The sequence below is a fragment of the Scyliorhinus torazame genome, chromosome 12 (genome assembly GCF_047496885.1).
Source record: "Scyliorhinus torazame isolate Kashiwa2021f chromosome 12, sScyTor2.1, whole genome shotgun sequence".
In the NCBI taxonomy this organism is placed as follows: Eukaryota; Metazoa; Chordata; class Chondrichthyes; order Carcharhiniformes; family Scyliorhinidae; genus Scyliorhinus; species Scyliorhinus torazame.
In genome coordinates, this window is record NC_092718.1 from 132,408,732 (window position 1) to 132,433,400 (window position 24,669).

General features: G+C 69.5%; 1 protein-coding gene across 2 annotated transcripts in view; it reads right to left on the bottom strand.

Moving 5' to 3' along the window:
* LOC140386607 (tectonic-3-like) overlaps nucleotides 1-24,669 on the bottom strand; it is an 894,865-nt gene that overhangs the window by 406,653 nt on the left and 463,543 nt on the right. Inside the window, exon 8 of one of the 2 annotated variants that reach the window (XM_072469083.1) lies at nucleotides 21,204-21,233. The exons of the other annotated variant lie outside the window; for it this stretch is intronic. Coding sequence (XP_072325184.1) covers nucleotides 21,204-21,233 — 30 coding nt within the window. The remainder of the gene's footprint in view (nucleotides 1-21,203; nucleotides 21,234-24,669) is intronic. 2 annotated transcript variants of the gene reach the window in all.

A 24,669-nucleotide genomic window follows, 5' to 3' on the forward strand; every position in this document is an offset into this window, starting at 1 on the left:
CGGGGGGGAGAGAGAGCGCGGGGGGGGAGAGAGAGCGCGGGGGGAGAGAGAGCGCGCGGGGGGAGAGAGAGCGCGGGGGGGGAGAGAGAGCGCGGGGGGAGCGCGGGGGGGGAGACAGAGCGCGGGGGGGAGACAGAGCGCGGGGGGGAGACAGAGCGCGGGGGGGAGACAGAGCGCGGGGGGGAGACAGAGCGCGGGGGGGAGACAGAGCGCGGGGGGGAGACAGAGCGCAGGGGGGGAGACAGAGCGCGGGGGGGAGACAGAGCGCGGGGGGGTGACAGAGCGCGGGGGGGAGACAGAGCGCGGGGGGGAGACAGAGCGCGGGGGGGAGACAGAGCGCGGGGGGGAGACAGAGCGCGGGGGGGAGACAGAGCGCGGGGGGGAGACAGAGCGCGGGGGGGAGACAGAGCGCGGGGGGGAGACAGAGCGCGGGGGGGAGACAGAGCGCGGGGGGGAGACAGAGCGCGGGGGGGAGACACAGCGCGGGGGGGAGACAGAGCGCGGGGGGGAGACAGAGCGCGGGGGGGAGACAGAGCGCGGGGGGGAGACAGAGCGCGGGGGGGAGACAGAGCGCGGGGGGGAGACAGAGCGTGGGGGGGAGAGAGAGCGCGGGGGGGAGAGAGAACGCGGGGGGGAGAGAGAGCGCGGGGGGGAGAGAGAGCGCGGGGGGAGAGAGAGCGCGGGGGGGAGAGAGAGCGCGGGGGGGGAGAGAGAGCGCGGGGAGGAGAGAGAGCGCGGGGGGGGAGAGAGAGCGCGGGGGGGAGAGAGAGCGCGGGGGGGAGAGAGAGCGCGGGGGGGAGAGAGAGCGCGGGGGAGTGAGAGAGAGCGGGAGGGAGGGAGAGAGAGCAGGGGGGAGAGAGAGCGGGGAGGGAGAGAGCGGGGGAGGGAGGGAGAGCGAGGGGGAGGGAGAGAGCACGGGGGGGGAGGGAGAGAGTGCGGGGGGATGGAGAGAGTGCGGGGGGAGAGAGAGAGTGCGGGGGGAGAGAGAGAGTGCGGGGGGAGAGAGAGAGTGCGGGGGGAGAGAGAGAGTGCGGGGGGAGAGAGAGAGTGCGGGGGGAGAGAGAGAGTGCGGGGGGAGAGAGAGAGTGCGGGGGGAGAGAGAGAGTGCGGGGGGAGAGAGTGCGGGGGGAGAGAGAGAGTGCGGGGGGAGAGAGAGAGTGCGGGGGGAGAGAGAGAGTGCGGGGGGAGAGAGAGAGTGCGGGGGGAGAGAGAGAGTGCGGGGGGGAGAGAGAGAGTGCGGGGGGGAGAGAGTGCGGGGGGAGAGAGAGAGTGCGGGGGGAGAGAGAGAGTGCGGGGGGATGGAGAGAGTGCGGGGGGGGGAGAGAGAGCGGGGGGCGAGGGAGAGAGAGTGGGGGGGAGAGAGAGCAGGTGGAGGGAGAGAGCGCGCGGGGGAAGGGAGGGAGAGAGAACGCGGGGGAAGGGAGGGAGAGAAAGCGGGGGGTGGGAGAGAGTGCGGGGGAGGGGGAGGGAGTGAGCGGAGGGGAGAGAGCGGGGGGAGAGAGCAGGGAGAGGGAGAGAGAGCGGCGGGAGGGAGAGAGAGCGGGGGGATGGAGAGCGGGAGGGGAGGGAGAGAGAGCGGGAGGGGAGGGAGAGAGAGTGGGGAGGGAGAGAGAGAGGGGGAGGGAGAGAGCGCGGGGGGGAGAGGGAGCGCGGGGGGGGAGAGAGCGCGGGGGGGAGAGCGCGGGGGGGAGAGCGCGGGGGGGAGAGAGAGCGCGGGGGGAGAGAGAGCGCGGGGGGGAGAGAGAGCGCGGGGGGAGAGAGCGCGCGGGGGGGGAGAGAGAGCGCGGGGGGGAGAGAGAGCGCGAGGGGGGAGAGAGAGCGCGGGGAGAGAGAGCGCGGGGGGAGAGAGAGCGCGGGGGGGAGAGAGAGCGCGGGGGGGAGAGAGAGCGCGGGGGGAGAGAGCGCGCGGGGGGAGAGAGCGCGCGGGGGGGAGAGAGAGCGCGGGGGGGAGAGAGAGCGCGGGGGGGAAGAGAGAGCGCGGGGGGGAAGAGAGAGCGCGGGGGGAGAGAGAGCGCGGGGGGGAGAGAGAGCGCGGGGGAGAGAGAGCGCGGGGGGGAGAGAGAGCGCGGGGTGGAGAGAGAGCGCGGGGGGAGAGAGAGCGCAGGGGGGAGAGAGAGCGCGGGGGGGAGAGAGAGCGCGGGGGGGAGAGAGAGCGCGGGGGGGAGAGAGAGCGCGGGGGGGAGAGAGAGCGCGGGGGGAGAGAGAGCGCGGGGGGGAGAGAGAGCGCGGGGGGAGAGAGAGCGCGGGGGGGGAGAGAGAGCGCGGGGGGGGAGAGAGCGCGCGGGGGGGGAGAGAGAGCGCGGGGGGGGGGAGAGAGAGCGCGGGGGGGGAGAGAGAGCGCGGGGGGGGAGAGAGAGCGCGGGGGGGGAGAGAGAGCGCGGGGGGGAGAGAGAGCGCGGGGGGGAGAGAGAGCGCGGGGGGGGAGAGAGAGCGCGGGGGGGGAGAGAGAGCGCGGGGGGGAGAGAGAGCGCGGGGGGGAGAGAGAGCGCGGGGGGGAGAGAGAGCGCGGGGGGGGGAGAGAGCGCGGGGGGGGAGAGAGAGCGCGGGGGGGGAGAGAGAGCGCGGGGGGGAGAGAGAGCGCGGGGGGGAGAGAGAGCGCGGGGGGGGAGAGAGAGCGCGGGGGGAGAGAGAGCGCAGGGGGGAGAGAGAGCGCGGGGGGGAGAGAGAGCGCGGGGGGGAGAGAGAGCGCGGGGGGGAGAGAGAGCGCGGGGGGGAGAGAGAGCGCGGGGGGAGAGAGAGCGCGGGGGGGAGAGAGAGCGCGGGGGGGAGAGAGAGCGCGGGGGGAGAGAGAGCGCGGGGGGGAGAGAGAGCGCGGGGGGGGAGAGAGCGCGGGGAGGAGAGAGAGCGCGGGGGGGGAAGAGAGAGCGCGGGGGGGAGAGAGAGCGCGGGGGGGAGAGAGAGCGCGGGGGGGAGAGAGAGCGCGGGGGGGGGAGAGAGCGCGGGGGGAGAGAGAGCGCGGGGGGGAGAGAGAGCGCGGGGGAGGGAGAGAGAGCGGGAGGGAGGGGGAGAGAGCGGGGGGGAGAGAGAGCGGGGAGGGAGAGAGCGGGGGAGGGAGGGAGAGAGAGCGAGGGGGAGGGAGAGAGCACGGGGGGGGGAGGGAGAGAGTGCGGGGGGATGGAGAGAGTGCGGGGGGAGGGAGAGAGAGTGCGGGTGGAGAGAGAGAGTGCGGGGAGAGAGAGAGTGCGGGGGGAGAGAGAGAGTGCGGGGGGAGAGAGAGAGTGCGGGGGGAGAGAGAGAGTGCGGGGGGAGAGAGAGAGTGCGGGGGGGAGAGAGAGAGTGCGGGGGGGGAGAGAGTGCGGGGGGAGAGAGAGAGTGCGGGGGGAGAGAGAGAGTGCGGGGGGATGGAGAGAGTGCGGGGGGGGAGAGAGAGCGGGGGGCGAGGGAGAGAGAGTGGGGGGGAGAGAGAGCAGGTGGAGGGAGAGAGCGCGCGGGGGAAGGGAGGGAGAGAGAACGCGGGGGAAGGGAGGGAGAGAAAGCGGGGGGTGGGAGAGAGTGCGGGGGAGGGGGAGGGAGTGAGCGGAGGGAGAGAGCGGGGGGAGAGAGCAGGGAGAGGGAGAGAGAGCGGCGGGAGGGAGAGAGAGCGGGGGGATGGAGAGCGGGAGGGGAGGGAGAGAGAGCGGGAGGGGAGGGAGAGAGAGTGGGGAGGGAGGGAGAGAGGGGGAGGGAGAGAGTGCGGGGGGGGAGAGAGTGCGGGGGGAGAGAGAGAGTGCGGGGGGAGAGAGAGCGGGGGGCGAGGGAGAGAGAGTGGGGGGGAGAGAGAGCAGGTGGAGGGAGAGAGCGCGCGGGGGAAGGGAGGGAGAGAGAACGCGGGGGAAGGGAGGGAGAGAAAGCGGGGGGTGGGAGAGAGTGCGGGGGAGGGGGAGGGAGTGAGCGGAGGGGAGAGAGCGGGGGGAGAGAGCAGGGAGAGGGAGAGAGAGCGGCGGGAGGGAGAGAGAGCGGGGGGATGGAGAGCGGGAGGGGAGGGAGAGCGAGCGGGAGGGGAGGGAGAGAGAGTGGGGAGGGAGGGAGAGAGGGGGAGGGAGAGAGCACGGGGGGGGAGAGGGAGCGCGGGGGGGGAGAGAGCGCGCGGGGGGGGAGAGAGCGCGCGGGGGGGAGAGAGCGCGCGGGGGGGAGAGAGCGCGCGGGGGGGAGAGAGAGCGCGGGGGGGGGGAGAGAGAGCGCGGGGGGGGGGAGAGAGAGCGCGGGGGGGGAGAGAGAGCGCGGGGGGGAGAGAGAGCGCGGGGGGGAGAGAGAGCGCGGGGGGGGAGAGAGAGCGCGGGGGGGAGAGAGAGCGCGGGGGGGAGAGAGAGCGCGGGGGGGAGAGAGAGCGCGGGGGGGAGAGAGAGCGCGGGGGGGGAGAGAGAGCGCGGGGGGGGAGAGAGAGCGCGGGGGGGAGAGAGAGCGCGGGGGGGAGAGAGAGCGCGGGGGGAGAGAGAGCGCGGGGGGGAGGGAGAGCGCGGGGGGGAGAGAGAGCGCGGGGGAGAGAGAGCGCGGGTGGGAGAGAGAGCGCGGGGGGGAGAGAGAGCGCGGGGGGGAGAGAGAGCGCGGGGGGGAGAGAGAGCGCGGGAGGGAGAGAGAGCGCGGGGGGGAGAGAGAGCGCGGGGGGGAGAGAGAGCGCAGGGGGGAGAGAGAGCGCGGGGGGGAGAGAGAGCGCAGGGGGGAGAGAGAGCGCGGGGGGGAGAGAGCGCTCGGGGGGGAGAGAGAGCGCGGGGGGGAGAGAGAGCGCGGGGGGGAGAGAGAGCGCGGGGGAGAGAGAGCGCGGGGGGGAGGGAGAGCGCGGGGGGGAGAGAGAGCGCGGGGGGAGAGAGAGCGCGGGTGGGAGAGAGAGCGCGGGTGGGAGAGAGAGCGCGGGTGGGAGAGAGAGCGCGGGGGGGAGAGAGAGCGCGGGGGGGAGAGAGAGCGCGGGGGGGAGAGAGAGCGCGGGAGGGAGAGGGAGCGCGGGGGGGAGAGAGAGCGCGGGGGGGAGAGAGAGCGCAGGGGGGAGAGAGAGCGCGGGGGGGAGAGAGAGCGCGGGGGGGAGAGAGAGCGCGGGGGGGAGAGAGAGCGCGGGGGGGAGAGAGAGCGCGGGGGGGAGAGAGAGCGCGGGGGGGAGAGAGAGCGCGGGGGGGAGAGAGAGCGCGGGGGGGAGAGAGAGCGCGGGGGAGTGAGAGAGAGCGGGAGGGAGGGAGAGAGAGCGGGGGGGAGAGAGAGCGGGGAGGGAGAGAGCGGGGGAGGGAGGGAGAGAGAGCGAGGTGGAGGGAGAGAGCACGGGGGGGGGAGGGAGAGAGTGCGGGGGGAGGGAGAGAGAGTGCGGGTGGAGAGAGAGAGTGCGGGGAGAGAGAGAGTGCGGGGGGAGAGAGAGAGTGCGGGGGGAGAGAGAGAGTGCGGGGGGAGAGAGAGAGTGCGGGGGGGGAGAGAGAGAGTGCGGGGGGGGAGAGAGTGCGGGGGGAGAGAGAGAGTGCGGGGGGATGGGGGAGAGAGAGAGTGCGGGGGGATGGAGAGAGTGCGGGGGGGGAGAGAGAGCGGGGGGGGGAGAGAGAGCGGGGGGCGAGGGAGGGAGAGTGGGGGGGAGAGAGAGCAGGTGGAGGGAGAGAGCGCGCGGGGGAAGGGAGGGAGAGAGAACGCGGGGGAAGGGAGGGAGAGAAAGTGGGGGGTGGGAGAGAGTGCGGGGAGGGGGAGGGAGTGAGCGGAGGGGAGAGAGCGGGGGGAGAGAGCAGGGAGAGGGAGAGAGAGCGGCGGGAGTAAGAGAGAGCGGGGGGATGGAGAGAGAGCGGGGAGAGAAAGAGAGAGTGGGGGGGTAAGGAGAGAGAGCGGGGGGAGAGAGAGCGGGGCGGGAGAGAGCGTGGGAGGGAGGGAGAGAGAGCGAGGGGGAGGGAGAGAGCACGGGGGAGGGGAGGGAGAGAGTGCGGGGGGATGGAGAGAGTGCGTGGGGGGGGGGGAGAGAGAGTGCGGGGGGAGGGAGAGAGAGTGCGGGGGGAGAGAGAGAGAGTGCGGGGGGAGAGAGAGAGTGCGGGGGGAGAGAGAGAGTGCGGGGGGAGAGAGAGAGTGCGGGGGGAGAGAGAGAGTGCGGGGGGAGAGAGAGAGTGCGGGGGGAGAGAGAGAGTGCGGGGGGAGAGAGAGAGTGCGGGGGGAGAGAGAGAGTGCGGGGGGAGAGAGAGAGTGCGGGGGGAGAGAGAGAGTGCGGGGGGAGAGAGAGAGTGCGGGGGGAGAGAGAGAGTGCGGGGGGAGAGAGAGAGTGCGGTGGGAGAGAGAGAGTGCGGGGGAGAGAGAGAGTGCGGTGGGAGAGAGAGAGTGCGGGGGGAGAGAGAGAGTGCGGGGGGAGAGAGAGTGTGCGGGGGGAGAGAGAGAGTGCGGGGGGAGACAGTGAGTGCGGGGGGAGAGAGAGTGTGCGGGGGGAGACAGATCGCAGGGGGGGAGACAGAGCGCGGGGGGAGACAGAGCGCGGGGGGGAGACAGAGCGCGGGGGGGAGACAGAGCGCGGGGGGAGACAGAGCGCGGGGGGGAGACAGAGCGCGGGGGGGAGACAGAGCGCGGGGGGGAGAGAGCGCGGGGGGGAGAGAGAGCGCGGGGGGGAGAGAGCGCGCGGGGGGGAGAGAGAGCGCGCGGGGGAAGGGAGGGAGAGAGAACGCGGGGGAAGGGAGGGAGAGAAAGCGGGGGGTGGGAGAGAGTGCGGGGAGGGGGAGGGAGTGAGCGGAGGGGAGAGAGCGGGGGGAGAGAGCAGGGAGAGGGAGAGAGAGCGGCGGGAGGGAGAGAGAGCGGGGGGATGGAGAGCGGGAGGGGAGGGAGAGAGAGCGGGAGGGGAGGGAGAGAGAGTGGGGAGGGAGGGAGAGAGGGGGAGGGAGAGAGCGCGGGGGGGAGAGGGAGCGCGGGGGGGAGAGAGCGCGGGGGAGAGCGCGGGGGGGAGAGAGAGCGCGGGGGGGAGAGAGAGCGCGGGGGGAGAGAGAGCGCGGGGGGGGAGAGAGAGCGCGGGGGGGAGAGAGAGCGCGGGGGGGAGAGAGAGCGCGGGGGGGAGAGAGAGCGCGGGGGGGAGAGAGAGCGCGGGGGGGAGAGAGAGCGCGGGGGGGAGAGAGAGCGCGGGGCGGAGAGAGAGCGCGAGGTGGAGAGAGAGCGCGGGGGGGAGAGAGAGCGCGGGGGGGAGAGAGAGCGCGGGGGGGAGAGAGAGCGCGGGGGAGTGAGAGAGAGCGGGAGGGAGGGAGAGAGAGCGGGGGGGAGAGAGAGCGGGGAGGGAGAGAGCGGGGGAGGGAGGGAGAGAGAGCGAGGGGGAGGGAGAGAGCACGGGGGGGGGGGAGGGAGAGAGTGCGGGGGGAGAGAGAGAGTGCGGGGGGAGAGAGAGAGTGCGGGGGGAGAGAGAGAGTGCGGGGGGGAGAGAGAGAGTGCGGGGGGGGGAGAGAGTGCGGGGGGAGAGAGAGAGTGCGGGGGGAGAGAGAGAGTGCGGGGGGATGGAGAGAGTGCGGGGGGGGAGAGAGAGCGGGGGGCGAGGGAGAGAGAGTGGGGGGGAGAGAGAGCAGGTGGAGGGAGAGAGCGCGCGGGGGAAGGGAGGGAGAGAGAACGCGGGGGAAGGGAGGGAGAGAAAGCGGGGGGTGGGAGAGAGTGCGGGGGAGGGGGAGGGAGTGAGCGGAGGGGAGAGAGCGGGGGGAGAGAGCAGGGAGAGGGAGAGAGAGCGGCGGGAGGGAGAGAGAGCGGGGGGATGGAGAGCGGGAGGGGAGGGAGAGAGAGCGGGAGGGGAGGGAGAGAGAGCGGGGAGGGAGGGAGAGAGGGGGAGGGAGAGAGCGCGGGGGGAGAGGGAGCGCGGGGGGGGGAGAGAGCGCGGGGGGGGAGAGGGAGCGCGAGGGGGGAGAGAGCGCGGGGGGGAGAGGGAGCGCGGGGGGGGAGAGAGCGCGGGGGGGGAGCGCGGGGGGGAGAGAGAGCGCGGGGGGGAGAGAGAGCGCGGGAGGGAGAGCGCGCGCGGGGGGGAGAGAGAGCGCGGGGGGGAGAGAGAGCGCGGGTGGGAGAGAGAGCGCGGGGGGAGAGAGAGCGCGGGGGGAGAGAGAGCGCGGGGGGGAGAGAGAGCGCGGGGGGGAGAGAGAGCGCGGGGGGGAGAGAGAGCGCGGGGGAGAGAGAGCGCGGGGGGGAGAGAGAGCGCGGGGGGGAGAGAGAGCGCGGGGGGAGAGAGAGCGCGGGAGGGAGAGAGAGCGCGGGGGGGAGAGAGAGCGCGGGGGGGAGAGAGAGCGCGGGGGGGAGAGAGAGCGCGGGGGGAAGAGAGAGCGCGGGGGGGAGAGAGAGCGCGGGGGGGAGAGAGAGCGCGGGGGGGAGAGAGAGCGCGGGGGGGAGACAGAGCGCGGGGGGGAGAGAGAGCGCGGGGGGAGAGAGAGCGCGGGGGGGAGAGAGAGCGCGGGGGGGAGAGAGAGCGCGGGGGGGAGAGAGAGCGCGGGGGGGGAGAGAGCGCGCGGGGGGGGGAGTGAGAGCGCGGGGGGGAGAGAGCGCGCGGGGGGGGAGAGAGAGCGCGGGGGGGAGAGAGAGCGCGGGGGGGAGAGAGAGCGCGGGGGGGAGAGAGAGCGCGGGGGGGGAGAGAGAGCGCGGGGGGGAGAGAGAGCGCGGGGGGAGAGAGAGCGCGGGGGGAGAGAGAGCGCGGGGGGAGAGAGAGCGCGGGGGGGAGAGAGAGCGCGGGGGGGAGAGAGAGCGCCGCGGGGGGGAGAGAGAGCGCGGGGGGGAGAGAGAGCGCGGGGGGGAGAGAGAGCGCGGGGGGGAGAGATAGCGCGGGGGGGAGAGAGCGCGCGGGGGGGAGAGAGAGCGCGGGGGGAGAGAGAGCGCGGGGGGGAGAGAGAGCGCGGGGGGGAGAGAGAGCGCGGGGGGGAGAGAGAGCGCGGGGGGGGAGAGAGAGCGCGGGGGGGAGAGAGAGCGCGGGGGGGAGAGAGAGCGCGGGGGGGAGAGAGAGCGCGGGGGGGAGAGAGAGCGCGGGGGGGGAGAGAGAGCGCGGGGGGGAGAGAGAGCGCGGGGGGAGAGAGAGCGCGGGGGGGAGAGAGAGCGCGGGGGGAAGAGAGAGCGCGGGGGGAGAGAGAGCGCGGGGGGGAGAGAGAGCGCGGGGGGGAGAGAGAGCGCGGGGGAGAGAGAGAGCGCGGGGGGAGAGAGAGCGCGGGGGGAGAGAGAGCGCGGGGGGAGAGAGAGCGCGGGGGGGAGAGAGAGCGCGTGGGGGAGAGAGAGCGCGGGGGGGAGAGAGAGCGCGGGGGGGAGAGAGAGCGCGGGGGGGAGAGAGAGCGCGGGGGGGAGAGAGAGCGCGGGGGGGAGAGAGAGCGCGGGGGGGAGAGATAGCGCGGGGGGGGAGAGAGCGCGCGGGGGGGGAGAGAGAGCGCGGGGGGAGAGAGAGCGCGGGGGGGAGAGAGAGCGCGGGGGGGAGAGAGAGCGCGGGGGGGGAGAGAGAGCGCGGGGGGGGAGAGAGAGCGCGGGGGGGAGAGAGAGCGCGGGGGGAGAGAGAGCGCGGGGGGGAGAGAGAGCGCGGGGGGGAGAGAGAGCGCGGGGGGGAGAGAGAGCGCGGGGGGGAGAGAGAGCGCGGGGGGAGAGAGAGCGCGGGGGGGAGAGAGAGCGCGGGGGGGAGAGAGAGCGCGGGGGGAGAGAGAGCGCGGGGGGAGAGAGCGCGCGGGGGGGAGAGAGAGCGCGGGGGGGAGAGAGAGCGCGGGGGGGGAGAGAGAGCGCGGGGGGGAGAGAGAGCGCGGGGGGGAGAGATAGCGCGGGGGGAGAGATAGCGCGGGGGAGAGAGATAGCGCGGGGGGGAGAGAGAGCGCGGGGGGGAGAGAGAGCGCGGGGGGGAGAGAGAGCGCGGGGGGGAGAGAGAGCGCGGGGGGGAGAGAGAGCGCGGGGGAGAGAGAGCGCGGGGGGGAGAGAGAGCGCGGGGGGGAGAGAGAGCGCGGGGGAGAGAGAGAGCGCGGGGGGGAGAGAGAGCGCGGGGGGGAGAGAGAGCGCGGGGGGGAGAGAGAGCGCGGGGGAGAGAGAGAGCGCGGGGGAGAGAGAGAGCGCGGGGGGAGAGAGAGCGCGGGGGGAGAGAGAGTGCGGGGGGGAGAGAGAGTGCGGGGGGGAGAGAGAGTGCGGGGGGGAGAGAGAGTGCGGGGGGGAGAGAGAGCGCGGGGGGAGAGAGAGCGCGGGGGGAGAGAGAGCGCGGGGGGAGAGAGAGCGCCGGGGGAGAGAGAGCGCGGGGGGAGAGAGAGCGCGGGGGGAGAGAGAGCGTGGGGGGAGAGAGAGCGCGGTGGGAGAGAGAGCGCGGGGGGGAGAGAGTGCGCGGGGGGAGAGAGAGCGGGGGGAGGCAGAGCGGGGGGAGGGAGAGAGCGCGGGGAGGGAGAGAGAGCGCGGGGAGGGAGAGAGAGCGGGAGGGAGGGAGAGAGAGCGGGGAGAGAAAGAGAGAGTGGGGGGGTAAGGAGAGAGAGCGGGGAGAGAAAGAGAGAGTGGGGGGGGGGAGTGAGAGCGCGGGGGGGAGAGAGCGCGCGGGGGGGGAGAGAGAGCGCGGGGGGGAGAGAGAGCGCGGGGGGGAGAGAGAGCGCGGGGGGGAGAGAGAGCGCGGGGGGGGAGAGAGAGCGCGGGGGGGAGAGAGAGCGCGGGGGGAGAGAGAGCGCGGGGGGAGAGAGAGCGCGGGGGGAGAGAGAGCGCGGGGGGGAGAGAGAGCGCGGGGGGGAGAGAGAGCGCGGGGGGGAGAGAGAGCGCGGGGGGGGAGAGAGAGCGCGGGGGGGAGAGAGAGCGCGGGGGGGAGAGAGAGCGCGGGGGGGAGAGAGAGCGCGGGGGGGAGAGATAGCGCGGGGGGGAGAGAGCGCGCGGGGGGGAGAGAGAGCGCGGGGGGAGAGAGAGCGCGGGGGGGAGAGAGAGCGCGGGGGGGAGAGAGAGCGCGGGGGGGAGAGAGAGCGCGGGGGGGGAGAGAGAGCGCGGGGGGGAGAGAGAGCGCGGGGGGGAGAGAGAGCGCGGGGGGGAGAGAGAGCGCGGGGGGGAGAGAGAGCGCGGGGGGGGAGAGAGAGCGCGGGGGGGAGAGAGAGCGCGGGGGGAGAGAGAGCGCGGGGGGGAGAGAGAGCGCGGGGGGAAGAGAGAGCGCGGGGGAGAGAGAGCGCGGGGGGGAGAGAGAGCGCGGGGGGGAGAGAGAGCGCGGGGGGAGAGAGAGCGCGGGGGAGAGAGAGAGCGCGGGGGGAGAGAGAGCGCGGGGGGAGAGAGAGCGCGGGGGGAGAGAGAGCGCGGGGGGGAGAGAGAGCGCGTGGGGGAGAGAGAGCGCGGGGGGGAGAGAGAGCGCGGGGGGGAGAGAGAGCGCGGGGGGGAGAGAGAGCGCGGGGGGGAGAGAGAGCGCGGGGGGGAGAGAGAGCGCGGGGGGGAGAGAGAGCGCGGGGGGGAGAGATAGCGCGGGGGGGAGAGAGCGCGCGGGGGGGAGAGAGAGCGCGGGGGGAGAGAGAGCGCGGGGGGGAGAGAGAGCGCGGGGGGGGAGAGAGAGCGCGGGGGGGGAGAGAGAGCGCGGGGGGGAGAGAGAGCGCGGGGGGGAGAGAGAGCGCGGGGGGAGAGAGAGCGCGGGGGGGAGAGAGAGCGCGGGGGGGGAGAGAGAGCGCGGGGGGGAGAGAGAGCGCGGGGGGGAGAGAGAGCGCGGGGGGAGAGAGAGCGCGGGGGGGAGAGAGAGCGCGGGGGGGAGAGAGAGCGCGGGGGGAGAGAGAGCGCGGGGGGAGAGAGCGCGCGGGGGGGAGAGAGAGCGCGGGGGGGAGAGAGAGCGCGGGGGGGAGAGAGAGCGCGGGGGGGAGAGAGAGCGCGGGGGGGAGAGATAGCGCGGGGGGAGAGATAGCGCGGGGGAGAGAGATAGCGCGGGGGGGAGAGAGAGCGCGGGGGGGAGAGAGAGCGCGGGGGGGAGAGAGAGCGCGGGGGGGAGAGAGAGCGCGGGGGGGAGAGAGAGCGCGGGGGAGAGAGAGCGCGGGGGGGAGAGAGAGCGCGGGGGGGAGAGAGAGCGCGGGGGAGAGAGAGAGCGCGGGGGGGAGAGAGAGCGCGGGGGGGGAGAGAGAGCGCGGGGGGGAGAGAGAGCGCGGGGGAGAGAGAGAGCGCGGGGGAGAGAGAGAGCGCGGGGGGAGAGAGAGCGCGGGGGGAGAGAGAGTGCGGGGGGGAGAGAGAGTGCGGGGGGGAGAGAGAGTGCGGGGGGGGAGAGAGAGTGCGGGGGGGAGAGAGAGCGCGGGGGGAGAGAGAGCGCGGGGGGAGAGAGAGCGCGGGGGGAGAGAGAGCGCCGGGGGAGAGAGAGCGCGGGGGGAGAGAGAGCGCGGGGGGAGAGAGAGCGTGGGGGGAGAGAGAGCGCGGTGGGAGAGAGAGCGCGGGGGGGAGAGAGTGCGCGGGGGGAGAGAGAGCGGGGGGAGGCAGAGCGGGGGGAGGGAGAGAGCGCGGGGAGGGAGAGAGAGCGCGGGGAGGGAGAGAGAGCGGGAGGGAGGGAGAGAGAGCGGGGAGAGAAAGAGAGAGTGGGGGGGTAAGGAGAGAGAGCGGGGAGAGAAAGAGAGAGTGGGGGGGTAAGGAGAGAGAGCGGGGGAGAGAGAGCGGGGCGGGAGAGAGCGTGGGAGGGAGGGAGGAGAGCGAGGGGGAGGGAGAGAACACGGGGGAGGGGAGGGAGAGAGTGCGGGGGGATGGAGAGAGTGCGTGGGGGGGGAGAGAGAGTGCGGGGGGAGAGAGAGAGAGTGCGGGGGGAGAGAGAGAGTGCGGGGGGAGAGAGAGAGTGCGGGGGAGAGAGAGAGTGCGGGGGGAGAGAGAGAGTGCGGGGGGAGAGAGAGAGTGCGGGGGGAGAGAGAGAGTGCGGGGGGAGAGAGAGAGTGCGGGGGGAGAGAGAGAGTGCGGGGGGGAGAGAGTGCGGGGGGAGAGAGAGAGTGCGGGGGGGAGAGAGAGAGTGCGGGGGGAGAGAGAGAGTGCGGTGGGAGAGAGAGAGTGCGGGGGAGAGAGTGCAGGGGGAGAGAGAGAGTGCGGTGGGAGAGAGAGTGCGGGGGGAGAGAGAGAGTGCGGGGGGAGAGAGAGAGTGCGGGGGGAGAGAGAGAGTGCGGGGGGAGAGAGAGAGTGCGGGGGGAGAGAGAGAGTGCGGGGGGAGACAGTGAGTGCGGGGGAGAGAGAGTGTGCGGGGGGAGAGAGAGAGTGCGGGGGGAGAGAGAGAGTGCGGGGGGAGAGAGAGAGTGCGGGGGGAGAGAGAGAGTGCGGGGGGAGAGAAAGAGTGCGGGGGGAGAGAGAGAGAGCGGGGGAGAGGGAGAGAGCGGGGAGGGAGAGAGTGCGGGGGGAGGGACGGAGAGCGGGGGAAGGGACGGAGAGCGGGGGGAGGGACGGAGAGCGGGGGGAGGGGGGCAGGGACGGACAGCGGGGGGGAGGGAGGGACGGAGAGCGGGGGGGAGGGAGGGGGGGAAGAGTGCGGCGGAGGTAGAGAGAGCAGGGGGGAGGCAGAGAGAGCCGAGGGAGGGCGAGAGAGAGCGGGGGGAGGGTGAGAGAGAGCGGGGGGAGGGCGAGAGTGAGCGGGGGGAGGGCGAGAGCGAGCGGGGGGAGGGGGATTGAGCGGGGGAAAGCGGGGGGAGGGAGAGAGAGAGCGGGGGGGAGGGAGAGCGAGCGGGGGGAGGGAGAGCGAGCGGGGGGGGGAGAGAGCGGGGGGAGGGAGAGAGAGCGGGGGGGAGGGAGAGAGAGCGTGAAGAGGGAGAGAGAGCGGGGGCAGGGAGAGAGAGCGGGGGCAGGGAGAGAGAGCGGGGGGGAGGGTGAGAGAGTGGGAGGGAGGGTGAGAGAGTGGGAGGGAGGGAGAGTGAGCAGGGGGAGGGAGAGAGCAGGGGGGAGGGAGAGAGAGCAGGGCGGAGGGAGAGAGAGCGGTGGGAGGGAGAGAGAGTGGGGGGGGGGAGAGAGCGAGAGATGGGGAGAGAGCGCGGGGAGGGGGAGAGAGTGGGGGGAGTGAGAGAGAGTGGGGGAGGGAGATAGAGCGGGGTGAGGGAGAGAGGGCGGTGGTGAGGGAGAGAGCGGGGGGAGGGAGAGAGTGTGGGGGGAGGGAGAGAGAGTGGGGGAGGGAGAGAGAGTGGGGGAGGGAAAGAGAGCAGGGGGAGGGACAGAGAGCGGAGGGGAGGGAGAGAGAGCGGGGGGGAGGGAGGGAGAGCGGGGGGGGAGGGAGGGAGAGCGGGGAGGGAAGAGAGAGAGCGGGGGAGGGGGAGAGAGCAGGGGGTGGGAGAGAGAGCAGGAGGATGGAGAGCGGGAGGGAAGGGAGAGAGGGTGGGAGGGGAGGGAGAGAGAGCGGGGGGGGAGAGAGAGCGGGGGAGGGAGAGAGCGCGGGGGGATGGAGAGCAGGAGGGGAGGGAGAGAGAGCGGGGGGAGGGAGAGGGAGCGGGGGGGAGAGAGCGGGGGGAGGGAGAGAGAGCGGGGTGAGAAAGAGAGAGCGGGGTGAGAAAGAGAGAGCGGGGTGAGAAAGAGAGAGCGGGGGGAGGGAGAGAGAGCGTGAAGAGGGAGAGAGAGCTCGCAGGGGGACGGGGGGAGGGAGAGAGAGCGAGAGCGGGGGGGGGAGGGAGAGAGTGCGGGAGAAGGGGGAGAGAGCGGAGTGATTGAAAGTGAGCAGGGGGGTGAGGGAGAGAGCGGGGGGGGAAGAGAGAGAGCGGGGGGAGACAGTGAGCGGGGGGGGGGAGAGAGCGCGGGGAGGGAGAGAGTTCGGGGTGAGGGACGGAGAGCAGGGGGAGGGAGAGGCAGGGAAGGAGAGCGTGTGGGGGAGGGAGGGACGGAGAGCGCGGCGGAGGTAAAGAGAGCGGGGGGAGGGAGAGAGAGAGGGGGGGAGGGAGAGAGAGAGGGGGGGAGGGAGACAGAGTGGGGGAGGGAGGCAGAGCGGGGGGAGGGAGACTGAGCGGGGAGGAGGGAGAGAGTGTGGGGGGAGGGAGATAGAGGGGGAGAGGGAAAAAGAGCGGGGGGAGGGAGAAAGGGCGGGGGGAGGGAGAAAGAGCGGGGGGAGGGAGAAAGAGCGGGGGGAGGGAGAGAGAGCGGGAGGAGGGAGAGAGAGCGGGGGAGGGAGAGAGCGGGCGGAGGGAGAGAGCGGGTGGAGGGAAAGAACGGGGGGTGGGAGAGAGCGTGGGTGGAGGGAGAGAGAGTGGGAGCGAGTGAGAGAGAGCGGGAGGGGAGGGAGAGTGGGGGGAGGGAGAGACAGCGGTGGGGGAGGGAGAGAGAGCAGTGGGGGAGGGAGAGAGAGCAGTGGGGGAGGGAGAGAGAGCAAGGGGAGGGCGACAGCGGAAGCGAGCGGGAGAGATAGCGGGGGAGGGGGAGAGAGCGGGGGAGGGGGAAGAGAGCGGGGAAGGAGGAGAGAGCGGAGAGGGGGAGAGAGCAGGGGAGGCGGAGAGAGAGCGGGGCGAGGGAGAGAGAGCGGGGCGAGGGAGAGAGAGCGGGGCGAGGGAGAGAGAGCGGGGCGAGGGAGAGATTGCGGGGCGAGGGAGGGAGAGCGGAGGGAGGGAGAGCGGGGCGAGGGAGAGAGAGCGGGGCGAGGGAGAGAGAGCGGGGCGAGGGAGAGAGAGCGGGGCGAGGGAGAGAGAGCGGGGCGAGGGAGAGAGAGCGTGGCGAGGGAGAGAGAGCGGGGCGAGGGAGAGAGAGCGGGGCGAGGGAGAGAGAGCGGGGCGAGGGAGAGAGAGCGGGGCGAGGAAGAGAGAGCGGGGCGAGGGAGAGAGAGCGGGGCGAGGAAGAGAGAGCGGGGCGAGGGAGAGAGAGCGGGTCGAGGGAGAGAGAGCGGGGCGAGGGAGAGAGAGCGGGGCGAGGGAGAGATAGCGGGGCGGGGGAGAGAGAGAGCGGGGGGGGAGGGAGAGAGAGCGGGGAGAGGGAGAGAGAGCGGGGGGAGGGAGAGAGAGCGGGGGGAGGGAGAGAGAGCGGGGGGAGGGAGAGAGAGCGGGGGAAGGGAGAGAGAGCGGGGGGGAGGGAGAGAGAGCGTGAAGAGGGAGAGAGAGCGGGGGCAGGGAGAGAGTGCGGGGCGAGGGAGGGAGAGCGGGGCGAGGGAGAGAGAGCGGGGCGAGGGAGAGAGAGCGGGGCGAGGGAGAGAGAGCGGGGCGAGGGAGAGAGAGCGTGGTGAGGGAGAGAGAGCGGGGCGAGGGAGAGAGAGCGGGGCGAGGGAGAGAGAGCGGGGCGAGGGAGAGAGAGCGGGGCGAGGGAGAGAGAGCGGGGCGAGGAAGAGAGAGCGGGGCGAGGGAGAGAGAGCGGGTCGAGGGAGAGAGAGCGGGGCGAGGGAGAGAGAGCGGGGCGAGGGAGAGATAGCGGGGCGGGGGAGAGAGAGAGCGGGGGGGGAGGGAGAGAGAGCGGGGAGAGGGAGAGAGAGCGGGGGGAGGGAGAGAGAGCGGGGGGAGGGAGAGAGAGCGGGGGGAGGGAGAGAGAGCGGGGGGAGGGAGAGAGAGCGGGGGAAGGGAGAGAGAGCGGGGGGAGGGAGAGAGAGCGGGTGGGAGGGAGAGAGAGCGCGGGGGTGGGAGAGAGACTGCGGGGGTGGGAGAGAGAGTGCGGGGGCGGGAGAGAGAGTGCGGGGGGAGAGAGAGAGAGTGCGGGGGTGGGAGAGAGAGTGCGGGGGTGGGAGAGAGAGTGCGGGGGTGGGAGAGAGAGTGCGGGGGTGGGAGAGAGACTGCGGGGGTGGGAGAGAGAGTGCGGGGGCGGGAGAGAGTGTGCGGGGGCGGGAGAGAGAGTGCGGGGCCGGGAGAGAGAGTGCGGGGGGCGAGAGAGAGAGTGCGGGGGGCGGGAGAGAGAGTGCGGGGGCGGGAGAGAGAGTGCGGGGGCGGGAGAGATAGTGCGGGTGCGGGAGAGAGAGTGCGGGGGCGGGAGAGAGAGTGCGGGGGCGGAGAGAGAGTGCGGGGGGGGGGAGAGAGAGTGCGGGGGAGGGAGAGAGAGTGCGGGGGCGGGAGAGAGAGTGCGGGGGTGGGAGAGAGAGTGCGGGGGAGGGAGAGAGAGTGCGGGGAGGGAGAGAGAGTGCGGGGGGAGAGAGAGAGTGCGGGGGAGAGAGAGAGTGCTGGGGGAGAGAGAGAGAGCGGGGGAGAGGGAGAGAGCGGGGAAGGGAGAGAGTGCGGGGGGAGGGACCGAGAGCGGGGGGGAGGGACGGAGAGCGGGGGGAGGGGGGCAGGGACGGAGAGCGGGGGGGAGGGAGGGACGGAGAGCGGGGGGGAGGGAGGGACGGAGAGCGGGGGGGAGGGAGGGGGGGAGAGCGCGGCGGAGGTAGAGAGAGCAGGGGGAGGCAGAGAGAGCCGAGGGAGGGCGAGGGAGAGCGGGGGGAGGGTGAGAGAGAGCGGGGGGAGGGTGAGAGTGAGCGGGGGGAGGGCGAGAGAGAGCGGGGGAGGGGGATTGAGCGGGGGGAAAGCGGGGGGGGAGGGAGAGAGAGAGCGGGGGGGAGGGAGAGAGAGAGCGGGGGGAGGGAGAGCGAGCGGGGGGAGGGAGAGCGAGCGGGGGGGGGGGAGAGAGCGGGGGAGGGAGAGAGAGCGGGGGGGAGGGAGAGAGAGCGTGAAGAGGGAGAGAGAGCGGGGGCAGGGAGAGAGAACGGGGGGGAGGGTGAGAGAGTGGGAGGGAGGGAGAGAGAGCAGGGGGAGGGAGAGAGCAGGGGGGAGGGAGAGAGAGCAGGGCGGAGGGAGAGAGAGCGGGGGGAGGGAGAGAGAGTGGGGGGGGGAGAGAGCGAGAGAGGGGGGAGAAAGCGCGGGGAGGGGGAGAGAGCAGGGGGGAGGAAGATAGAGCGGGGTGAGGGAGAGAGGGCGGTGGTGAGGGAGAGAGCGGGGGGAGGGAGAGAGAGTGGGGGGAGGGAGAGAGAGTGGGGGAGGGAGAGAGAGCAGGGGGAGGGAGAGAGAGTGGAGGGGAGGGAGAGAGAGCGGGGGGGAGGGAGGGAGAGCGGGGGGGAGGGAAGAGAGAGAGCGGGGGAGGGGGAGAGAGCAGGGGGTGGGAGAGAGTGCGGGAGGCTGGAGAGCGGGAGGGAAGGGAGAGAGGGTGGGAGGGGAGGGAGAGAGAGCTGGGGGGGGGGGGAGAGAGAGCGCGGGGGGATGGAGAGCAGGGGGGGATGGAGAGCAGGAGGGGAGGGAGAGAGAGCGGGGGGAGGGAGAGGGAGCGGGGTGGAGAGAGCGGGGGGAGGGAGAGAGAGCGGGGTGAGAAAGAGAGAGCGGGGTGAGAAAGAGAGAGCGGGGGGAGGGAGAGCGTGAAGAGGGAGAGAGAGCTCGCAGGGGGACGGGGAGAGGGAGAGAGAGCGAGAGCGGGGGGGGGAGGGAGAGAGTGCGGGGGAAGGGGGAGAGAGCGGAGTGAGAGAGAGTGAGCGGGGGGTGAGGGAGAGAGCGGGTGGAGAGCGAGAGCGGGGGGGGGAGAGAGAGAGCGGGGGGGGAGAGAGTGAGCGGGGGGGAGAGAGCGCTGGGAGGGAAAGAGTTCGGGGTGAGGGACGGAGAGCAGGGGGAGGGAGAGGCAGGGAAGGAGAGCGTGTGGGGGAGGGAGGGACGGAGAGCGCGGCGGAGGTAAAGAGAGCGGGGGAAGGGAGAGAGAGAGCGGGGGGAGGGTGAGAGAGAGGGGGAGAGGGAGACAGAGTGGGGGAGGGAGGCAGAGCGGGGGGAGGGAGACAGAGCGGGGAGGAGGGAGAGAGTGTGGGGGGAGGGAGATAGAGGGGGAGAGGGAGAAAGAGCGGGGGGAGGGAGAAAGGGCGGGGGGAGGGAGAAAGATCGGGGGGAGGGAGAAAGAGCGGGGGGAGGGAGAGAGAGCGGGAGGAGGGAGAGAGAGCGGGGGAGGGAGAGAGTGGGCGGAGGGAGAGAGCGGGTGGAGGGAAAGAACGGGGGGTGGGAGAGAGCGTGGGTGGAGGGAGAGAGAGTGGGAGCGAGTGAGAGAGAGCGGGAGGGGAGGGAGAGTGGGGGGAGGGAGAGACAGCGGTGGGGGAGGGAGAGAGAGCAGTGGGGGCGGGAGAGAGAGTGCGGGGGCGGGAGAGAGAGTGCGGGGGCGGGAGAGAGAGTGCGGGGGCGGGAGAGAGAGTGCGGGGGCGGGAGAGAGAGTGCGGGGGCGGGAGAGAGAGTGCGGGGGCGGGAGAGAGAGTGCGGGGGCGGGAGAGAGAGTGCGGGGGCGGGAGAGAGAGTGCGGGGGCGGGAGAGAGAGTGCGGGGGCGGGAGAGAGAGTGCGGGGGCGGGAGAGAGAGTGCGGGGGCGGGAGAGAGAGTGCGGGGGCGGGAGAGAGAGTGCGGGGGCGGGAGAGAGAGTGCGGGGGCGGGAGAGAGAGTGCGGGGGCGGGAGAGAGAGTGCGGGGGCGGGAGAGAGAGTGCGGGGGCGGGAGAAAGAGTGCGGGGGCGGGAGAGAGAGTGCGGGGGCGGGAGAGAGAGTGCGGGGGCGGGAGAGAGAGTGCGGGGGCGGGAGAGAGAGTGCGGGGGCGGGAGAGAGAGTGCGGGGGCGGGAGAGAGAGTGCGGGGGCGGGAGAGAGAGTGCGGGGGCGGGAGAGCGAGTGCGGGGGCGGGAGAGAGAGTGCGGGGGCGGGAGAGAGAGTGCGAGGGCGGGAGAGAGAGTGCGGGGGCGGGAGAGAGAGTGCGGGGGCGGGAGAGAGAGTGCGGGGGCGGGAGAGAGAGTGCGGGGGCGGGAGAGAGAGTGCGGGGGTGGGAGAGAGAGTGCGGGGGTGGGAGAGAGAGAGCGGGGCAGGGAGAGAGAGTGCGGGGGCGGGAGAGAGAGTGCGGGGGCGGGAGAGAGAGTGCGGGGGCGGGAGAGAGAGTGCGGGGGCGGGAGAGAGAGTGCGGGGGCGGGAGAGAGTGTGCGGGGGCGGGAGAGAGAGTGCGGGGGCGGGAGAGAGAGTGCGGGGGCGGGTGAGAGAGTGCGGGGGCGGCAGAGAGAGTGCGGGGGCGGGAGAGAGAGTGCGGGGGCGGGAGAGAGAGTGCGGGGGCGGGAGAGAGAGTGCGGGGGCGGGAGAGAGAGTGCGGGGGCGGGAGAGAGAGTGCGGGGGCGGGAGAGAGAGTGCGGGGGCGGGAGAGAGAGTGCGGGGGCGGGAGAGAGAGTGCGGGGGCGGGAGAGAGAGTGCGGGGGCGGGAGAGAGAGTGCGAGGGCGGGAGAGAGAGTGCGGGGGCGGGAGAGAGAGTGCGGGGGCGGGAGAGAGAGTGCGGGGGCGGGAGAGAGAGTGCGGGGGCGGGAGAGAGAGTGCGGGGGCGGGAGAGAGAGTGCGGGGGCGGGAGAGAGAGTGCGGGGGCGGGAGAGAGAGTGCGGGGGCGGGAGAGAGTGCGGGGGCGGGAGAGAGAGTGCGGGGGCGGGAGAGAGAGTGCGGGGGCGGGAGAGAGAGTGCGGGGGCGGGGAGAGAGAGTGCGGGGGCGGGAGAGAGAGTGCGGGGGCGGGAGAGAGAGTGCGGGGGCGGGAGAGAGAGTGCGAGGACGGGAGAGAGAGTGCGAGGGCAGGAGAGAGAGTGCGAGGGCGGGAGAGAGAGTGCGAGGGTGGGAGAGAGAGTGCGGGTGTGGGAGAGAGAGAGCGGGGGTGGGAGAGAGAGAGCGGGGGTGGGAGAGAGAGAGCGGGGCAGGGAGAGAGAGCGATGGGGAGAGCGAGAGAGAGGGGGAGGGGGAGCGAGAGAGAGGGGGAGGGAGAGCGAGAGAGAGGGGGAGGGAGAGCGAGAGAGAGGGGAGGGAGAGCGAGAGAGAGGGGGAGGGAGAGCGAGAGAGAGGGGGAGGGAGAGCGAGAGAGATTGGGAGGGAGAGCGAGAGAGAGGGGGAGGGAGAGCGAGAGAGAGGGGAGGGAGAGCGAGAGAGAGGGGGAGGGAGAGCGAGAGAGATGGGAGGGAGAGCGAGAGAGAGGGGAGGGTGCGAGAGAGAGGGAGGGAGAGCGAGAGAGAGGGGGAGGGAGAGCGAGAGAGGGGGAGGGAGAGCGAGAGAGAGGGGGAGGGAGAGCGAGAGAGAGGGGGAGGGATAGCGAGAGAGAGGGGGAGGGAGAGCGAGAGAGAGGGGGAGGGAGAGCGAGAGAGAGGGGAGGGTGCGAGAGACAGGGGGAGGGGGAGAGAGAGCCGGGGGAGAGGGTCACAGAGACAGGGGGAGATTGTGACAGGGGGGAGAGGGTGACAGAGAGAGATAGAGAGTCTGAAAGAGAGCGTGAAGCAAGAGTGAAGACCAGAGGGAGCTGGGCTAGAGAGGTGGAGAGAACAAAGAGGAAAAGTGAGTCAGGAAAGGACAGAGATAACGTGGGATTTCCCAGCACCCTCTCACAGGTGGAATCTTTTGGTGCCGCCGGGGTTGACCCCACTCCCAAGGAAGGCGGACTATGCATCGGAAAATCCCGCCCTGGGTCAATGGCGAGGTGCCTCCGCCACTCGGCCAACGTAACAATGGACATTCAAACGTGTTAATAAGACAACTGTCTTACCATGCTCCCCGATTTGGTAATACTAGGGCCCTGCAAGACAAAGAGTATGAAGAGAACAAAGATAAATCTCAGGACCAGAGTCAAAATCCAACATCCTGATAGGATGAGAATGTCCCTGCACTCACCAGCTCAGTGGAGGGTCTGTTTCCTGTATTCTAAATCGTACTCCAGCCCATGCACTGCTCTACCGAGACATTCTATTGCTGTCCTGTGAGTATCTTTGGTTTACATAGATTACATAGAACATACAGTGCAGAAGGAGGCCATTCGGCCCATCGAGTCTGCACCGACCCACATTAATCCCTCACTTCCACCCCATCCCCGTAACCCAATAACCCCTCCCAACCCTTATGGACACTACGGGTAATTTATCATGGCCAATCCACCTAACCTGCACGTCTTTGGACTGTGGGAGGAAACCGGAGCACCCGGAGGAAACCCACGCGGACACGGGGTTTCTCTTTAAGAAAGGTTTTGTTTGACCACATGGCTTACAGCAGGGGTTCAGTAATGTCATTTGTAGGTGGAGCTGGGTTGTGGCTATCAGTTGAGGGGGTTTTGGTTTCAGTTTCGGTTTGTTGGTTTGGACTGGAAAAGAGAAGCAGTGTTTCTCTGTTTTTTCTTGTTTTTATTTGAAAGCTGTCCCGGTGAACTGAGAGCACATTGGGTGTGGAAACTGCCGTGGGAACTTCAAAGATAGAGTTGCTTTCCGCAAGGAGTTTGGAATCTGTTGGTTGGAGGCTGGAACTCAGGGAAAGGACCAGTCCCATTCAAGTGAGCACAGTAAGAAGTCTTACAACACCAGGTTAAAGTCCAACAGGTTTGTTTCAAACACTAGCTTTCGGAGCGCTGCTCCTTCCTCAGGTGAATGAAGAGGTATGTTCCAGAAACTTATATAGAGACAGATTCAAAGATGCCAGACAATGCTTTGAATGCGAGCATTTGCAGGTAATTACATCTTTACAGATCCAGAGATAGCAGTAACCCCAGGTGCGAATTGTCAGGTCAGTTGGTAGGATTTTGCAAGCCCAGGCCAGATGGTGGGGGGTGAATGTAATGCTACATGAATCCCAGGTCCCAATTGAGGCCGCCCACATGTGTGCGGAACTTGGCTGTAAGTTTCTGCTCAGCGATTCTGCGTTGCCGCGCGTCCTGAAGGCCGCCTTGGAGAACGCTTACCCAGAGATCAGAGGCTGAATGCCCTTGACTGCTGAAGTGTTCCCCGACTGGAAGGGAACATTCCTGCCTGGCGATTGTCGCGCGATGTCCGTTCAGCCTTTGTCGCAGCGTCTGCATGAGTCTCGCCAATGTACCACGCTTCGGGACATCCTTTCCTGCAGCGTGAGGTAGACAACGTTGGCCGAGTCGCACGAGTATGTACCGCGTACCTGGTGGGTGGTGTTCTCACGTGTAATGGTGGTATCCATGTCGATGATCTGGCACGTCTTGCAGAGATTGCCATGGCAGGGTTGTGTGGTGTCGTGGTCACTGTTCTGAAGGCTGGGTAGTTTGCTGCAAACAATGGATTGAGATTTTGCGCTTGTTTGAAGGCAAGCAGTGGAGGTTTGGGGGTGACCTTGGCAAGATGCTCAACTTCATCAAAGATGATGTCGTAGTTTCTCCGCTCCAGGGCAGTACTGGACGACGAAGGTAACTTTGTCGGTTGTGTCCTGTGTTTGTCTTCTGAGGTCGGTGCGGTTATTTTGCTGTGGCGCATTGGAACAGTCGATCGATGAGTCGAGCACCATATCCCATTCGTACGAGGGCATCTTTCAGTGTCTGTAGATGACCCTCTTATGGACTGATTTCATTAACACTACACCCTGTATGCTTCATCCGATGCCAGTGCTTATGTAGTTACATTATATATGTTGTGTTGCCCTATTATGTATTTTCTTTTATTCCCTTTCTTCTCATGTACTTAATGATCTGTTGAGCTGCTCGCAGAAAAATACTTTTCACTGTACCTCAGTACACGTGACAATAAACAAATCCAATCCAATCCAATCCTCATCTGTGCAGATCCTGTGTATATGGAGGACTTGTCCATAGGTGATGGCTTCTTTAATGTGTTTAGGGTGGAAGCTGGAGAAGTGGAGCATCGTGAGGTTATCCGTGGGCTTGCGGTAAAGCAAAGTGCTGAGGTGACCGTCCTTGATGGAGACGAGTGTGTCCAAGAATGCAACCGACTTTGGAGAGTAGTCCATGGTGACTCTGATGGTGGGATGGAACTTACTGATGTCATCGTGTAGTCGTTTCAATGATTCTTCGCCGTGGGTCCAAAGGAAAAAAATGTCATCGATGTATCTGGTGTATACAGACAACCAAAGTTACCAGATACATCAATGACATTTTTTTCCTTCCAGTCGGGGAACACTTCAGCAGGCAACGGCATTCAGCCTCTGATCTCCGGGTACCAAGGCGACCTTCAGGACGCACGACAACACAAAATCGCCGAGCAGAAACTTATAGCCAAGTTCCGCACACATGAGTACAGCCTCAACCGGCACCTTGGATTCATGTCGCATTACATTCATCCCCCACCATCTGGCCTGGGCTTGCGAAATCCTACCAACTGTCCTGGCTTGAGACAATTCACACCTCTTTAACCTGGGGTTTCCTGTATCTCTGGATCTGTAAAGATTTAATCACCTGCTAATGCTCGCATTCAAAGCATTGTCTTGCATCTTTGACTTTGTCTATATATGTTTCTGGAACGTATTTCTTCATTCGCCTGAGGAACGAGCAGTGCTCTGAAAGCTAGAGTTTCGAAACAAACCTGTTGGACTTTAACCTGGTGTTGTAAGACTTCTTACTTTGCTCACCCCAGTCCAACGCCGGCATCTCCACATCATTCAAGTGAGATTACAGTGTGCTGGGCCACGCCCTTAAAAGGGGTTTTGGATTATTGGATTTTGTATTGAATTGGAACAGCTGCTAAGGGGGATTCATTAAGAGTTATATACATAGATTACTGGAGCTGTTGTGTGTTGTTTCATGTTTGTAATTGATATTAAATTCGTGATAAGTGTTTTATATATGTTAACCACATTCTTCGAATAAACTTTGTTTTGATAAAAGCGTCTAGGAAGTCTGATGAATCACACCTGAAGTGAAGGCTCTTGTGCTCATCCTAGCCAAATTCAACATAACAGCTGTAGGTCAGGTGAACTTCATAATACACTTTGGAGAGTCTAAACTCTGGCCCATAACATTGCATTGAACTATTCAAATCCATGTTTTCTAACCCCTCAGTGCTTCATCTCCCTATCTCAGTAACCTCACTCATCCCAAATCCCTTTATGCTCTCCTCAGCTTCCAATGCTGTAGAGTAGGTATCCCCGATTTACATGGCTTTGTCGTCAGCTGCCCGCTCTCTAATGCCTGGGATTCTCACCGTGAACCTCGGTCAATATGTCTCGATATATGCCGAGAAGCACGTTCGGATGTTTTACTGTATCAAAGG